The 17568-nt window shown below is 45.3% G+C and overlaps 1 protein-coding gene across 2 annotated transcripts in view; it reads left to right on the forward strand.

Annotated features, from left to right (window-relative positions):
• Positions 1-17568, forward strand: part of phlpp2 (PH domain and leucine rich repeat protein phosphatase 2) — a 162235-nt gene that overhangs the window by 130386 nt on the left and 14281 nt on the right. For both annotated transcript variants that reach the window (XM_072518092.1, XM_072518093.1), the window contains 6 exons: positions 5065-5265; positions 6827-6989; positions 8211-8341; positions 10485-10598; positions 14573-14767; positions 17315-17546. In XM_072518092.1, coding sequence (XP_072374193.1) covers positions 5065-5265; positions 6827-6989; positions 8211-8341; positions 10485-10598; positions 14573-14767; positions 17315-17546 — 1036 coding nt within the window. The remainder of the gene's footprint in view (positions 1-5064; positions 5266-6826; positions 6990-8210; positions 8342-10484; positions 10599-14572; positions 14768-17314; positions 17547-17568) is intronic.

The raw sequence follows: 17568 nt of genomic DNA on the forward strand, positions 1-17568 counted from the left end.
CTTAGACACACCCCCTCATCTGCCATTAGTCCCATGTCCATTCTCCAGGGTGGGCGCCCTTCTGTTTCCTCCCCTATCTCTAAGTCCACCCAATGTGGAGCGTGATCCGAAATGGCTATAGCCGTATACTCCGTTCCCCTCACCTTCGGGATCAACGCCCTTCCCAAAACAAAAAAGTCTATTCGCGAATAGACTTTGTGGACATAGGAGAAAAACAAAAACTCCTTACTCCTAGGTCTGCTAAATCTCCACGGATCTACTCCTCCCATCTGCTCCATAAAATCTTTAAGCACCTTGGCTGCTGCCGGCCTCCTTCCAGTCCTGGACCTCGACCTGTCCAGCCCTGGTTCCAACACCGTATTGAAATCTCCCCCCGTTACCAACTTTCCCACCTCTAGGTCCGGGATGCGTCCTAGCATACGCCTCATAAAATTGGCATCATCCCAGTTCAGGGCATATACGTTTACCAAAACCACCGTCTCCCCCTGTAGTTTGCCACTCACCATCACGTATCTACCCCTGCTATCCGCCACTATAGTCTTTGCCTCAAACATTACCCACTTCCCCACTAATATAGCCACCCCCCTGTTTTTCGCATCTAGCCCCGAATGGAACACCTGCCCCACCCAACCTTTGCGTAGTCTCACCTGGTCTATCAGTTTCAAGTGCGTTTCCTGTAACATAACCACGTCTGCCTTAAGTTTCTTAAGGTGTGCGAGTACCCGTGCCCTCTTTATCGGCCCGTTCAGCCCTCTCACGTTCCACGTGATCAGCCGGGTTGGGGGGCTTTTTAACCCCCCCCTTGTTGATTAGCCATCCCCCTTTTCCAGCTCCTCACCCGGTTCCCACGCAGCTGTGTCCCCCCCCCCAGGCGGTGCCCCCCCGCCCATCCCACCCCATACCAGCTCCCCCCTCTCCCCAGCAGCAGCAGCCCAATAATTCCCCCCTCCCACCCCCCCCGCTAGATCCCCCACTAGCGTAGTTACACCCCCCATGTTGCTCCCAGAAGTCAGCAAACTCTGGCCGACCTCGGCTTCCCCCCCCCCGTGACCTCGGCTCGCTCCGTGCGATGCCCCCTCCTTCCTGCTTCCCTATTCCCGCCATGATTATCATAGCGCGGGAACCGAGCCCGCGCTTCCCCCTTGGCCCCGCCACCTCCTTTCCTCCCCCCACCACCTCCTGTGGAAGAGAGAAAAGTTACCACATCGCAGGATTAATAACATAAAACTCCTCTTTCCCCCCTTCTTCGCTCCCCATACTCGCCCCACCACTTTGTTTCAAACGTTCTTTTTTTTAATAACCCGCTCATTCCAATTTTTCTTCCACGATAAAAGTCCACGCCTCATCCGCCGTCTCAAAGTAGTGGTGCCTCCCTTGATATGTGACCCACAGTCTTGCCGGTTGCAGCATTCCGAATGTTATCTTCTTTTTGTGAAGCACCGCCTTGGCCCGATTAAAGCTCGCCCTCCTTCTCGCCACCTCCGCACTCCAGTCTTGGTATACGCGGATCACCGCATTCTCCCACTTACTGCTCCGAGTTTTCTTTGCCCATCTAAGGACCATCTCTCTGTCCTTAAAACGGAGGAATCTCACCACTATGGCTCTACGAATTTCTCCTGCTCTCGGACCTCGCGCCATCACTCGATATGCTCCCTCCACCTCCAGCGGACCCGCCGGGGCCTCCGCTCCCATTAACGAGTGCAGCATCGTGCTCACATATGCCCCGACGTCCGCTCCCTCTGCACCTTCAGGAAGGCCAAGAATCCTTAGGTTGTTCCTCCTCGCGTTGTTCTCCAGCGCCTCCAGCCTTTCCACACATCGTTTATGGTGTGCCTCGTGCATCTCCGTCTTCACCACCAGGCCCTGTATGTCGTCCTCATTCTCGGCAGCCTTTGCCTTCACGACCCGAAGCTCCCGCCCCTGGGTCTTTTGCTCCTCCTTTAGCCCTTCGATCGCCTGTAATATCGGGGCCAACAGCTCCTTCTTCATTTCCTTTTTGAGTTCTTCCACGCAGCGTTTCAAAAACTCTTGTTGTTCAGGGCCCCATATTAAACTGCCACCTTCCGACGCCATCTTGGTTTTTGCTTGCCTTCCTTGCCGCTGCCCTAAAGGATCCACCGCAATCCGGCCACCTTCCTCTCCTTTTTCCATCCGTATCCAGGGTGGATTCCCTTCTGGTTCACTGCACAGTACTTTTAGCCGTTAAAATTGCCGTTGGGGCTCTTATTAAGAGGCCAAAAGTCCGTTACACCGGGAGCTGCCGAAACGTGCGACTCAGCTGGTCATCGCCGCACCCGGAAGTCTACAGCCCTCAGTTGAAGGTTGCAAAGGTTTTGTTGATCTTTTCTGGTGCAGCAATTAACTTTCTCAACTGGTGAGCTAGCAGGCGTGCTCATTAAAGGTCCCCCATGTCTGGGCGGAGCTGGTTGGCTCCTTTCCCGGTGGATAGCAGGTTGAAATCCATTTGCAATGTTTTCTTCTCCGCTAGCAGTTCCACGGTTGGGGTCGTGGAGTACCACCGGTCCATCTCCAGTATGGAGTTGACCAGCTGTTGCCTGGCCGCCCTCTCCTCCCTGTTTTTGCACGCCTTGAATGTGATAATTTCTCCTCTTATCACTGCATTCATGAGACCACCCCATTCTGGTTGTTGGTTACATACCTGCCTATGGCCTGTGATTACTGATCGCAAAAAACCTTATTGGCAAGGGGGGCCTAGTCCAACCTCCATGGGGGCCTCGCACGCCACTAACCTCACATCCACATGATGGGGAACGTGGTCGGACATTACGATTGCAGAATATTTCGCTCTCACTACACTGGAAGCACCAATTTCCCCCCCTGCAAAGAAATCGATCCTCAAGTAGACCCTGTGGACCTGGGAGAAGAAAGAATGATGGCATGGCAATGTTAGGGTTGGATCTGAGAACAGTGCTGCAAGCTCAGAGCTTGGTCAGAGGTAGGTTTTAAGGAATAGTCAAGTCCAGAGGTAATTTCAGTGGCTGATGGGCTGAAACAGACTTGTGTTGCTTGCGCAAATGGAAACATAAACAGTATTATATCAATATTTCTCCACCCCTAAAGCTGTCTCCAGTGACTCAAAACTGTTCTACATGTTTCACCACTTCTGGAATCCTTCATCAAGGATTAGAGGGGAATTTTGAAGGGAGATGATGTTGTTGGATCATTCTCAATCCTTCCTGTAGTTTGCTATAAGCAGGTCACCTATCTGTTCTCTTTATCAGAGGAGACATATTGCTTACTAAGACTGGGAAGGTAATCAAATGTAAATAAATCTCACCGTAAATCGAAAGCTTACTGTTTTATGTACGTTCTGCAGTGTTCTCCCAGGCAGATAATAGCGTAAGTCATAGAAGTGAATGTTTAGAAGTTTCATGTCTTAATATCAACATTTGTACCGTAGAATGATTAAAAAATTTTTTTTTTACTGTGTTCAGCCAATTATATATATTTTTTATTTTAGAATACCCAATTCATTTTTTCCAATTCAGGGGTAATTTAGCATGGCAATCCACCTAGCCTGCACATCTTTGGATTGTGGGGGCGAAACCCACGCAAGCACAGGGAGAATGTGCAAACTCCACACGGACAGTGACCCAGAACCGGGATCGAACCTGGGTCCTCGGCGCCGTGAGGCAGCAGGGCTAACCCACAGCGCCACCGTGCTGCCCTTTGTTCAGCCAATTATTTTGGTGCTGTGTGTATCATCATGCAGTGACAGGCAGACTCTTTTCCAATTCTTTGATTTGACAAAAAGTAATAGTGAACTGAAATTTTCTGGGCAGGAAGATCAATTTCTGTTACACTGGAAGCTAATGAAAATGCTGTATGTTTAATAAGTACATGATCGATGTATCTAAAATTTGATTTGTAAAACATTCTAATGCACACTCCCTGTTTTTTCAGCAGTTTGATTATAAAACCTCTATGCTACTTGTATTATTTTAACGATGATCACTTATCCCTACCCTCAACATATTATGCCAAACATTATTTAATATTGTAACAAATTTTCACTGAATTTTGTGATAAATTGGTGCAAACTGACCAAATATTATAGGTATGTTCTTCTGATTTTTAACTAATTTGAAATAAACATGAAATGTAAGGTGGTTGTTGAAGGCCAATCATCTTGTGTCTAGGGCACCGCTGCAGGAATTCCTCAAAGCAGTGTCCCAGGACCTTCATGATCATCCTTCCACCATTTCAGTGTTTAGCATGATGCACAATTTCTCATCATGAAGCATACTTGAACAACACTGAGACTTGGACTGTTAGCATTCATCATACTTTAAGTGACGGGCACCAACCATCTCCAGTAAGAAACGGTCACATTCAAAGGCACTAAACGGCTAAGTTCCCCATCATCGTCAACAACTTGAGAGACGCCATTGATCAGAAACTCAACTGGACCAGTCGAGTAAATGTAGTGGCTACACGTAGCAGATCAGAAACTGGATACTTCTACAGCTAGTGGCTCATCACCTGGCTCCTCCAAGGCATAAAACAGAAATGTAATAGAATACTCTCCAATTTCCTGAATAGGTGCAACTGCAACAATCTGCAAGAAGCTTTACATCAAACAGGACAAAGCAGTCAGTTTGATTGGTGCTTCATCTACTACCTAAAAATCCACTTCCTCTACCCATTAACATAGTGTGTTCTATTCTGCAGAGACTTATTAAGGTTTCTTAAGAACACCTCCCAAATCCATGTACTCCACCCCCAGAAGGAAAAAGGCAGCAGGTATATGGGAACACCATCACTTCCAAATTCACCTCCAAGTCTCCCTCAATCCTCACCTGGGCTTATGCTGCCATTCCTCAATTCCCGCTGGATCAAATTTTTGGAAATCCTGATCTAACAACATTGTGGTCTGCAGTGGTCATAAAGAAGGTCACTGCCACTTCCTTGAGGACTACTAGGAATGGGCAATAAATGCAGGCCTTGCCAGTAATGCCCACAACCAGGAATAAAGCTTTTTTGAGAAGGCAAAGTTAAGCAACGCTCCAGTTTATTGAAAATGTTATTTTTGTTTATTTTTAGCTTGCGATGTCTAAATGTATCTGCAAACAATCTGGAATCACTGCCTCCCAACAGTGATACTGAAGACAGCCTCAGTGTTTTGCAAGAGCTTTATTTAACAGGGAATAACCTGACTGATAAGTGTGTTCCAGTGCTGACTGGACACCCACGTCTTCGGGTCCTTCATATGGCTTACAACCAGCTTCAGTCATTTCCAGCCAGGTAAAACACCATTTCTTTTTGTCTAGCAAATCAGTAACAATTCAACTAAAATTACCTATGTTTTGAAAGTTAGCCAACAATAAAGGATAATTTGGGGGAGTTGAGCAGTCATTTAAAATTAAAAGTGTTGTAGCTCAATGATTAATTATTCAAAACTGGCTGTTGTAAGTCTATTTAAGAAAGCTATTTTGCTGTCAAGCGATTCCTCCCAGAAACTGTGGATATTAAGGGGAAGCTAGATGAGCACATAAGGACTACAGTGGATCAAGAAGGCAACTCGCCACCACCTTCTCAAGGTCAGTTAGCAATGGGCAATAAATGCTGGCCTAGCCAACACCGCCCGTGTCCCGTGAATTAATGTTTTTAATGAGAAAAAAGGATAGGAGAATATGCAGATATGAGGGGTTCGGAGGAGGCTTGAGTGGAGCATAAATTTGGTAGAGAATGGTTGAGCTGAAAGGCCTGTTTTTGACGTGTAAATTCTGTGTAATTTTATCTAATATTGAAGCCAGTTTCTGGCTTAGCTGTCTTACCCTCTGTTTATTGGACTCTTTTTTTTTTTTAAAAGAAAATATTTTACTGAGGCATTTAAAATTTTAACAATTTTAAACATCAAATTTCAACACAAATACAATAATATAATCAACAACACCCCCCACCCCCACCGGGAAGTTTATTGGACTCTTAAACACAATGGGGAATTACTTTTCCTTTGGCAAATAAAATTAACTTTTTTCCTTGGTTTAGTTAAAACTAGAACTACGTTAAATTATTTTCATTAGAACAAGAACATAGAATCCCTACAGTACAGAAAGTGGCCATTCGGCCCATCAAGTCTGTACCGACCCTGTGAAATACCACCCTACCCGGGCCCTATTCCCCACCCTGTAACCTCACCCCAAGGGCAATTTAGCATGTCCAATCCACCTAACCTGAACATCTTTTGACTGGGGGGGGGGGGGGGGGGGGGGGGGGGGGGGGGGGGGGGGGACCCGCACAGATACGGTGTGCAAATGCAAACTCCACGCTGACAGTTACCAAAGGTGGGAATCGAACCCGGTCCCTGGCACTGTGAGGCAGCAGTGCTTAACCACTGCGCCACTGTACCACCTGTATTGTATCTGTAAATGTTGTTTCATATATCCGGATACATATTATTGTAATGGAAAATCTGAGATTAGTAATTATGTGTTCAGGTACAGAGTACAGCACTTTCAATGCTGCATCAATACTCTACATTCTTTGTGATAGAGTTTGCTGACTTAGCAGAAACTACCTATAATTCAACAAAATTTGACAAGGACTGGATCTAACTAACAATTGGGCAAGACTATCCAAAGTCATCACTTAAAGACATCCACATAGTTTCACACATGGACCTTCAGAGAGAGGAGATGTTCATTCATTGGTCTGTGTTGGATTCAGAGTAAGGTATCAGATGTGAAAGGACAATTTTCTAATTTCCTGTACAAAGTAATGTTCGGATTTCGCATATTTGCTTCAGTGGTGTTATTGAATTCTATCTCTCTGGTATGCTCATTGTTTTACTCTTTTCCTTCAGTAAGCTGTCAAAGCTAGAGCTACTAGAGGAGCTTAATCTAAGTGGAAACAAACTAAAGACTGTTCCTACCACCATCACCAACTGCAAACGATTGCACACGCTCATCGTTCACTCCAACAGTATTTCCGTCTTTCCAGAGATTCTTCACTTACCTGAAATTAAGGTGCAAAATGTGGTCTTTATTTTATGTTTGTTGTATTCCCCCAGCACTGCTTATTTTCCCAAACAAAAGAATATATTTTAATTCGAAGCCACCAATAATATCTCCTATTTACCGTTTATGCTTGCGCTGCATAATCTTTATCACGGGCTGAATTCTCCAGCCCCCCAGTCACGTGTTTCTTGGCGGCATGCCCTTCGCTAGCAGCGGGATTTTCTACTCCCACCGCTTGTCAATGGAATTTCCCATTGAAGCCACCCCTCGCTGCTGGGAAACCTGCGGGCGGAGTACGTTGCCGGCGGGAACAGGCTGGAGAATTTCAGCTCCCATTTCTTCACGCATATAATGCTGTCTAATGGTAGATCTGGTATGATTTGCACATGGTACCGTAGCAAATGCCTTTAATAAATTGCTGCTAATGTATCCTAAAACACTTTTGATTTCCTCATTCTAGCTATTGTTCCTTGTGTGTAATTCATCTAAGTTGCCATGTTTCCTTATGCAACATGTGATGCAAGTAGAATTGAATTGGGAATTGCAATTTTAAATAACTTCAGATATGTAGATTTTCATTTGGTTGCAGGGCTGTAAAATCTGGTCATTAATCAAAATTGAACGCCGGCCTGGCACACTGTGGATCTTAAGCAGAGAACTCTGTGGCCAATGGATCACTGTAAATCATAATACGCCTGTGCTTTTAATCTCATACTATACACTTTGCATCTACATTGTCATCTAATTTGGCTCATAATGAAAATTTTAAACCAAACATTGCACATCTCATTTTTGAGTTTTGAAGTAGTTAGATTGCAGCAAGCAGCGACTGCAGTGAAACCTGGAGCTCAAAAGTATATACTGGGTTCCCAGTCAATATTCCTTATTTAATTGGATTTTGTTATCGTTTTTTTATGTGGATAGATTGACTTAAAACTGTATGGAATAACCATGGAACTTATCTATTGGGGTCAGTCAATCTCTTGCTCAGTTGCTAAGTGATTAAACAAACATTATTCACTCACAAACAGTCAATGTTCCTTATCTAGTTGGATTTGGTTATCTTTGCTTTATCTGTGGATACTTTGACTTAAAATTGCAAGGAATAACCGTGCAGCTTATCTATTGGTCGTTCAATCTCTTGCTCAGTTGATAAGTGATTAAACAAACATTATTATTCACTCACAGCTGGTACCAGTGTTATCACTCATTGTCCTTGTTCTGTTTTAGCTAGTCGACCTTAGCTGTAATGAACTTGCAGAGATCTTGATGCCTGAGACCCTACCAGCCACCCTGCAGGAGCTGGACTTGGCTGGCAACACAAACCTGGTCCTGGACCACAAGATTCTGGAGATATTCAGGTAGATATCCACCTGTTCAAAAATAGTGTCAATACAAGTTACAATAATTGTTTAAAAATGCTGAAAAACCTGCAACAGGCCAGATAGCATCTGTAAAGAGTGAAACTGACTTAATGGGCTGAACTTTCAGAGTCAGGCAGACCTGAAATTTCCTGTCACTGACCGAAGTAGTGGTTTGCTGGCGCTGTTCCGCTTTTGAACCATTTTCAAACAGGCTTGGTCCAGAGCAAAGCGACTACTCGCCTGCAAGCATTGGGTAGCCAATCAAGGCAATTATGCAGTCAACTAGAACCATAAAAAGGATACTGTGTAGAAAGACGCCATTCAATCCATCGTGCACTGGCCAAAAATGAAACTAGCCGCTCATTTTAATCCCGTCCTCCAGCAGAGCAGTGACTACAGCCCACACTCTGGAAGGGTTCTCCCTATACAATGGAAGTCTGGAAGCTGGGAAAATATTTGTTTTTTAAAAGTTTGTAAGTCCTGAGAATACCATCATGACAACATGACCTCCTTTTCCTTTGTCTGCATTGACAAGCTTCTGCTCCCCAAATGATGGAGGCCATGCTTAATTAAAACGTGAGCTGCACTTTCGCCATTAATTAGAACCAGTGCAGAAGGAGGCCATTTGTCCCATCGAGTGTGCATCGATCCTCCGAAAGAGCACCCTACCTAGGCTCACTCCCCTGCCCTTTCCCTGTAACCCCACTTAACCACATCTTTGGACACACTAAGGGGCAATTTTAGCCTAGCCAATTCACCTAACCTGCACATCTTTGGACTATGGGAGGAAACCGGAGCACGCAGAGGAAACGCATAGACACGGGGAGAATGTGCAAAATTCAGGCAGACACTTGCCCAAGGTTGCAATTGAACCTGGGTCCTTGGCGTTGTGAGGCAACAGTGATAACCACTGTGCTGCCCTGTGGAGCGGTTCCCCCTACACAATGGCAGTCTGGCAGGTAGAATTTTTTTTTTTCCAATTTTGTGATTCCTTTGAAAGCTGTTGGGTTATTATTTCTGACAGATTGTGGGGTCAGGACTTGATCTGTCGTTGGAGTTCCAATCTGAAAACATAAGTTCTGCCCAATATTTCAGGCTGATGACTTTACAACAGCATTGGAACATGCTAGAGATTAAAAGCTTTAAATCAAGGACAGAACCAGAGAAAGGGCACAGAGGGAAAACAAAAGGGAGAGATCGTGATAGAGGAAAAGGCAGGATTAATTAAATAACCAAGAGTCCAATGTTGTATTATTCATGTTCTTCAGTAGTGAACATTGATACAAAGTAGATATAAAAGGGGACCTGGGTTTCGATTCCGACCTTGGGTGACTGTCGGTGTAGAGTTTGCATATCCTCCCCACGTCTGCGTGGATTTCTTCTGCACAGTCCAAGGATGACCATGCTAAATTGCCCCTTAGTGTCCAAAGATGTACAGGTTAGGTGGATTAGCCATGATAAATGTGCAGGTTTACAGGGATTGGGTGGGGGAGTGGGCCTAGGCAGGGTGTTCTTTCAGAGGGTCAGTGCAGACTCGATGGGCCGAATGGCCTCTTTCTGCATTGTAGGGATTCTATGGATTCTAAAACTCCTGCCACACTTGAGTCCACCCAGAATGGGCTTGATGGATCCTTCGATAACTGCACAATCCTTAATGGGCATCTGACTAAAGATGTCGACCTTGCTTTTATTCGTTGTCTTCTCTTGCCTGTATATTTTTAATTGCTTTGGTCACAACTTTTATTACCTTTCTCTGTTCTCTTGGAAGTTATGTTCCTTAAATCTGTTTAAAGACAAATTGAGATTTCTTTTTCGAGTTAAAATAGAAGTACCAGAAGACTTGTGCATTAAAATAGAGTAGCACTGAAGAATTTTCCTTTTCATTCTTGAAGTGAGAAGATTTTTGTTGAGAAACGTCATTGTCATGTATGTGCTTGGTGGCCAGTTTATTAATTTGGAATGAAACATACCATGCCTTTGGCTATATCATAGGTCGCACCAGCACTGCAAATTGGGGAAATAAAAGTTGTACTGAACTGCTCTCCCAGATACAAAAACATTGCATGAATCTGATATTACAAGGGAAAATGTTGAAAATCAAAATAAAATTATGTATTCTGTTTGTTTTCTTTCATTACAGCCATATCACTACCCTGAAAATTGATCAGAAGTCTACTGCACCGACTAGTGATCCAACAGGAGCTCCGACATTCTGGAGTCATGGCTATTCTGAAATGGCAGGACACAGAAACAAGTAAAGTAGCATTGAGCCTGGTTACTATTTGCATTGGTGAGCTAAATATTGTGGGTTAATTTGTTCATTTTCCCAATGACACACAGCAAATTTTAATCCCTCTTTATCATCAAATTTACATGACATTTGATTTGGTTAAATTTTCCATCTTCTCCCCATACAAGGAACTGCTTCTACTTGTTTCCAATGTTATATATAACTATGGAGCTAACCATTTGCATTGATAAGCTCTGAAGTTCTCCAATTCCCTTATCCTTTGTCTTTCATTTGTTTATGTGCAGGCTCCTGGAGACGTTATCTGTGGTATAGGGTCAGTTTCTGTATGTGTATTGATGACACCCAGTTGGCTCTACTTCACCAATTTTGTATTGTCAGATCATCAAGCCTCTACAAACTCCGAGATGCTTTGCTTGGTGACGGAACCGTTAGTCATAAATCCCTGCCTAAACCCCTTAATCGTGCTACTTCCATCTGTCTCTTTCAAACCCTCTTTAAAATGTACAATTTTGACTGCACATTCACCCACCCTAATTATGCCATTGCTCTAACTGTTCTCTGCTTTGCAGAGTGCTTTGCAACTTCTAATTACATTAAAGGTACAATGCACATGCAAGTTGTAACTAGTACTTGTTTACTGAATCGCAAAGGTTACAATGGTGAGGCACTTGTATCACATGCCAGTGTGTCACGGTCACCTTGTTAACTCATTGTGCATTGAGAATTGCTAGCTGTAGATTTTGCAACAAGACTATAAATTATTTATAATACTCCTATTGTGACAGATTGGGGAATGGGGACTCTGAATTGTGGGGAAAAACATGTCACTGGGGCTACTGTCAGAATACATTAAAATGTTCTAACTAATGTTCCCTCTACTTTCTCTTTGTTGCACTGTGCAATCCCTTCAAGACTCCGTGGCCTGGTTGTTTACTGCATGGTGCATTGGTTCTGACAGCAGCAAAATCAAGAACTCTTTGACATCTGGGGCGTCATTCTCCGACCACCCCGCCGGGTTGGAGAATCGCTGGGGGCTGCTGTGAATCCCGCCCCCGCCGGTTGCCGAAGTCTCCGGCACCGGATATTTGGCGGGGGCGGGAATCGGGCCGCGCCGGTTGGCTCGATTCTCCGGCCCGGATGGGCCGAAGTCCCACCGATAAATTGCCTGTCCCGCCGGCGATGATTAAAGCACCTTTTGAACGGCGGGAAAAGGCGGCGCGGGCGGGCTCCGGGGTCCTGGGGGGGGCGCGGGGCGGTCTGGCCCCGTGGGGTGCCCCCAAGGTGGCCTGGCCCGCGATCGGGGCCCACCGATCCGCGAGCGGGCCTGTGCCGTGGGGGCACTCTTTCCCTTCCGCCTCCGCCACGGTCTCCACCATGGCGGAGGTGGAAGAGACTCCCTCCACTGCGCATGCGTGGGAAACTGTCAGCGGCCGCTGACGCTCCCGCGCATGCGCCGCCCCGAGATCTCATTTCCACGCCAGCTGGCGGGGCAAGAAAGGCCGTTTCCGCCAGCTGGCGGGGCGGAAATTCCTCCGGCGCCGGCCTAGCCCCTCAATGTTGGGGCTCAGCCCCCAAAGATGCGGAGCATTCCGCACCTTTGGGGTGGCGCGATGCCCGTCTGATTGACGCCGTTTTGGGCGCCAGTCGGCGGACATCGCGCCGTTTCGGGAGAATTTCGCCCCTGAACTATGATCTAAAAGCAAACACATGTTAATTTAAAAAGTAATGACTTCAGAGCCACTGAAGTTTACATTACAAATAAACTTTGTCCCAAAATATCTGTGCCTCATTTTGCTACAGTAATCGAAAATTGATCCTACTGTCTCTCACTTTTCCCATTTTTCATAGATTTCATAGAATTTACAGTGCAGAAGGAGGCCATTCGGCCCATCGAGTCTGCACCGGCTCTTGGAAAGAGCACCCTACCCAAGCCCACACCTCCACTCTATCCCCATAACCCAGTAACCCCACCCAACACTAAGGGCAATTTTGGACACTAAGGACAATTTAACATGGCCAATCCACCTAACCTGCACATCTTTGGACTGTGGGAGGAAACCGGAGCACCCGGAGGAAACCCACGCACACACGGGGAGGACGTGCAGACTCCGCACAGACAGTGACCCAAGCCGGGAATCGAACCTGGGACCCTGGAGCTGTGAAGCAATTGTGCTATCCACTATGCTACCGTGCATATTAATTTTTCATCTAAAAATTACAATGGCCTCTGCATTAACCATTCCATGTGGAAAAGCATTCCATGCTCCCAACAGTCAACATTTGAAGACATTTTACCTAAGGCCTCCTCTTTCTTGTAACATTAATTGTGCCATTTTTTTGTTCGTATTCATTTGGTGAAGCTAATTTTATCAGTATAAACTTTTTTTTAAAATTTCCAATTAGGGCACAATTTTATCGCGGCCAATCCACCTACCCTGCACATCTTTGACTTGTGGGGGTGAGACCCACGCAGACACGGGGAAAATGTGCAAACTCCACACGGACAGTGACCTGGGGTCAGGATCGGACTCGGGTCGTCGGTGCTGTGAGGCAGCAGTGCTAACCACTGTGCCACCATGCCACCCTCAGTAAAAACTTTTAAATGATGGTAAAAACAGGCATCTATTATACCATGTCAGGTATACCATATTGCAGAATGTAACTGGTCCTCTGCAATCTAAATGCAGCTCTTTTCTGGGTACATCAAACATTAAAAGGGAAAAAAAAGCATAGTTATATCTAGTAATAAAGTCATGCTAACACAAATATCGGGGGCGGCACGGTGGTGCAGTGGTTAGCACTGCTGCATCACAGCGCTGAGGACCGGGTTCCATCCTGGCCCCGCGGGGTTCACTGTTTGTGTGGGCTTTGCACATTCTCCCCGTATTTGTGTGGGTTTCACCCCCCACTACCCAAAGATGTGCAGGGTAGGTGGAGTAGCCATGATCAATCGCAGGTTTACAAGGATAGGGTGGGGGGTGGGCCCAGGCAGGGTGCTCTTTCAGAAGGTAGGTGCAGACTCTGGGCCGAATGGCCTCTTTCTACATTGTAGGGTTTCTATGGATTCTAAAGCACTTTTCCCCTATAGTTATAAATTTTGAATAGGTTACTCTTCTTTAGGGTCAGATTTTGAAATGGCATTGTTTAAGATTTGTTTTGCATCCAACCCTTGCGCAAGTGAAGTCAAAACAGAATCTATTTTGTCACTAAATCAAAAAGAGTTTAAACAGTTTTTGTTGAAACTTTTAAAAATGCACTGCTAAATTAACTTTGTTTTTTTATGATGTATTCAAATTCAATTTTTGCTGTATATAGTTCTCAGCAGCGGAACTTTTAAAAAAGAAACTCTGACTCAACAGAGTCTTTATCTTCCATTCTTTACAGACAGAAAATATTACTCTACCCTGCTACTGTTTTACCTATCTGTGGGACTTGGTAAATCAAATGTTCCACTTCTTGAAAAGAACAATTACAAATGTTACACTCCTATTTTAAAAATATCATTGTTAGGAACTAAATTAAATCTCACTTGGCGAAGCAAGGACTAATAACAGTAGCTAGCTTGGATTTGATAAAGCCATATCATATTTGACTAAATTGATTTGAGTTATTTGAAGTACAGAAAGGGTTGATGATGGATAGTTGAAGTAAATGGATTAGTAGAACACCCATATGAGTATAAACACCACCGACTATTTGGGCCTGTTGGTCCATCTCTGTGCTGCATATTCTGAGATTCTTTGTAAATGTGCTTTGTTATTTTAATTGAGTAGAGCTTGGTTAAATCAAATCAAAGTCAGAGTATCTTTGAGAGAAATGACCATTTCAAGATAATATCAAACCACAGTTATGTTGCAATGTGTAGCATATAATGTTGCAATTTCTCAGCATGTAAAAAGTGCTGGCTTTTCACTGTCTCTTCCTGGATTGGTACTAAATTCCTGTTCACTCATAAACATATATTTTGTATTTCCCAGACTCTGTCTTTCAGTTCTTGCCCTAGATAGCTTTGGAGATAATTTGGAAGCGTTGTATGGAGTGTTTGATGGAGACAGAAATATGGAAATCCCTCGTTTGCTGCAGTGCACTGTGGGTGACGTGTTGGCAGAAGAATTACAGCAATCCAATGTGGACAATGTCTACATGACCCACACATTCCTTGTCTCTCACAGGTGAGAAAGCTGCAGTTGCAGTTTACGAAACCAGTTTCCAACTGTTCTATATATCTAAATGGCGAAGTTTCAAGATGCGAAAGGCACACATAGTCTTCACAAACAACTGCATGCCTAGATTTTCTGATTTTCACCAGGGCCTTTAAGGGTGTGGGCTGGTTCAGGCCGGGAGTCTGCACTCTGCAATGCCGATCTGGCTCACTCCTTTGCGGAGATAGTCATGTATGTCCTACTCCTCCACAATTTTCATGGAGTGTGCCAGCTATTTAACAAATTGTGGTTCATGGATCTGAAGAGGTGTTGTGAATTGTAGTCTGCATAAGGAAACCTTTTGAAAGTTAAGTGTCCCCAAGCCACCAATGCTCCTCCACCCAACCTGATGCCCCATATGCCAAGCTGTGGTACTTCCTTGCTCGTTGACTCATTATAAATTGTACACAACCAATGACAATAGGATGTTTAAAAAATACTTTTAAAAAAGTAGTTCATTCATAATTTTACACTGTCAAAACACATCCTTTTACTAAGGGAATTAAAAGTGTAAATCATCCAGATCCTTTAAAATATCAACAGCAGAAACTGCAAACATTTGAGACCACTTAAACCTTGTGTAAGTACACATTGCAATTGACAACCAAGACCCAGAGCTGTTAGTCATGCAATATTTTCACTGGGCTCTCAGGCCATGAATGCGTAATGAGGCATGGGGCAGATGTGAGGACTAGGGGGCCTTTTCATTTTAACTGGGAAGAAATCCCACAGGACTGAGATGGGCCTTTTAAATAGTCTACCTGGGCACCCTCTGGCTGCCTCAGACCTCTTTCTAGAACTGGCTGGCCTGACTACAGCTTACCCCCCAAAACAATGAAGATCCCATCTTTGCAAGCACTTACGCTGAGGTGGGCAAAACCGAGAATTTACCCAACTCCTGCTACTCACCTCGAAGATGAAAATCCACTTGATATATTTTTTGAAGCATAATTTGAAACCAGATAGCAGATTCCTCTTCCTTCACTCTGAGCACCATTTTACCAGGTGACGGTGGTAGGCAAGAAACTTGCTCCTTGATGCAGGCTGTGATTATGCTATTCTGGAACTTATCACTGGGAAGCTATATCCTGGCAATGACCCTTCCTCTTTTTTTCTGTGTGGAGGTAATAAATGGATGTCGAGAGCTTTCAGGGTGAGTAAAACTGGCAATAGAAATCAGCAAAAGGGTGTATTGATCTTTCAATTATTATGCATCTCTTGTTAATGTCCCCTACCTCTTTTGATACTCCGGTATACCTTACTGGTGTACTTAAAATTGACACTAACTTTAAATCAGTTTAGCTATTTGAAAGATGCTGTCAAATATTATTGCTGTTTATCAACCTTTCAGAGATCTGGAGCGAGATTCTCCGACCCCCCCGCCGGGTCGGAGAATCTCTGTGGGCTGTCGTGAATCCCGCCCCTGCCGGTTGCCGAATTCTCCGGCACCGGATATTCGGCGGGGGCGGGAATCGTGCCGCGCCGGTTGGCGCCCCCCCCCCCTCGGCGATTCTCCGGCCCGAATGGGCCGAAGTCCCGCCGCTAAAATGCCTGCCCCGCTGGCGTAGATTAAACCACCTACCTTATCGGCGGGACAAGGCTCCGGGGTCCTGGGGGGGGGGCGCGGGGCGATCTGGCCCCGGGGGTGCCCCCACGGTGGCCTGGCCCGCAATCGGGGCCCACCGATCCGCGGGCGGGCCTGTGCCGTGGGGGCACTCTTTCCCTTCCGCCTTCGCCACGGTCTCCACCATGGCGGAGGCGGAAGAGACTCCCTCCACTGCGCATGCGCGGGAATGCCGTCAGCGGCCGCTAACGCTTCCACGCATGCGCCGCCTGGAGATGTCATTTCCGCGCCAGCTGGCGGGGCACCAAAGGCCTTTTCCGCCAGCTGGCGGGGCGGAAATTCGTCCGGCGCCGGTCTAGCCCCTTAAGATTGGGGCTTGGCCCCCAAAGATGCGGAGCATTCCGCACCTTTGGGGCGGCGCGATGCCCGACTGATTTGCGCCGTTTTGGACGCCAGTCAGCGGACATCGCGCCGATACCGGAGAATTTTGCCCCATGTCTCATTATTTCTTTATTGATCTAATTTAAAGATGATTCCAAATTGATTTGTGTTTAGAAAACTTTTTTTAAATTTAAAATACCCAATTCTTTTTTTCCAATTAAGGGGCAATTTAGTGTGGCCAATCCAACAACTCTGTAAATCTTTGGGTTGTGGGGGTGAGACCCACGCAAACGCTAGATAAATGTGCAAACTCCACACAGTGACCAGTGGCCGGGATTGAACTCGGGCCCTCAGCAGCATGAGGCAGCAGTGCTAACCACTGTGCCACCATGCCACCCTTTGTTTAAAAATACATTTTCCTAATTATGATATTGTATCTCGTATTCAATAAACAATACATTATTGAACCCAAAGATACATTCAAATCATTTCATTTTAAGATGGAAGTACGAATACAGACATTAGTGCTATTCTCTTAGTAACAGTTTTATTCACTTTACTTTCTTTTTAAGAAAACTTGGAATGGTGGGGCAGAAGTTGGGTTCTTCAGCTGTATTGTGTCACATTCGCCGTGATCCCAGTGACCATAGCAGTTATTTCACTCTCACGGTGGCTAATGTGGGCAATAGCCAAGTGGTGTTATGCAGAGATGGGCAGCCACTGACACTTTCAAAAGTGTTTAGTCTTGAACAATGTGTTGAAGAACTGGAAAGAGTGAAACAACAAAAAGCCATTATAACTGAGGTAGGCTCCAGAATTTAGTTTA

The sequence above is a fragment of the Scyliorhinus torazame genome, chromosome 10, assembly GCF_047496885.1.
Source record: "Scyliorhinus torazame isolate Kashiwa2021f chromosome 10, sScyTor2.1, whole genome shotgun sequence".
NCBI lineage: Eukaryota > Metazoa > Chordata > Chondrichthyes > Carcharhiniformes > Scyliorhinidae > Scyliorhinus > Scyliorhinus torazame.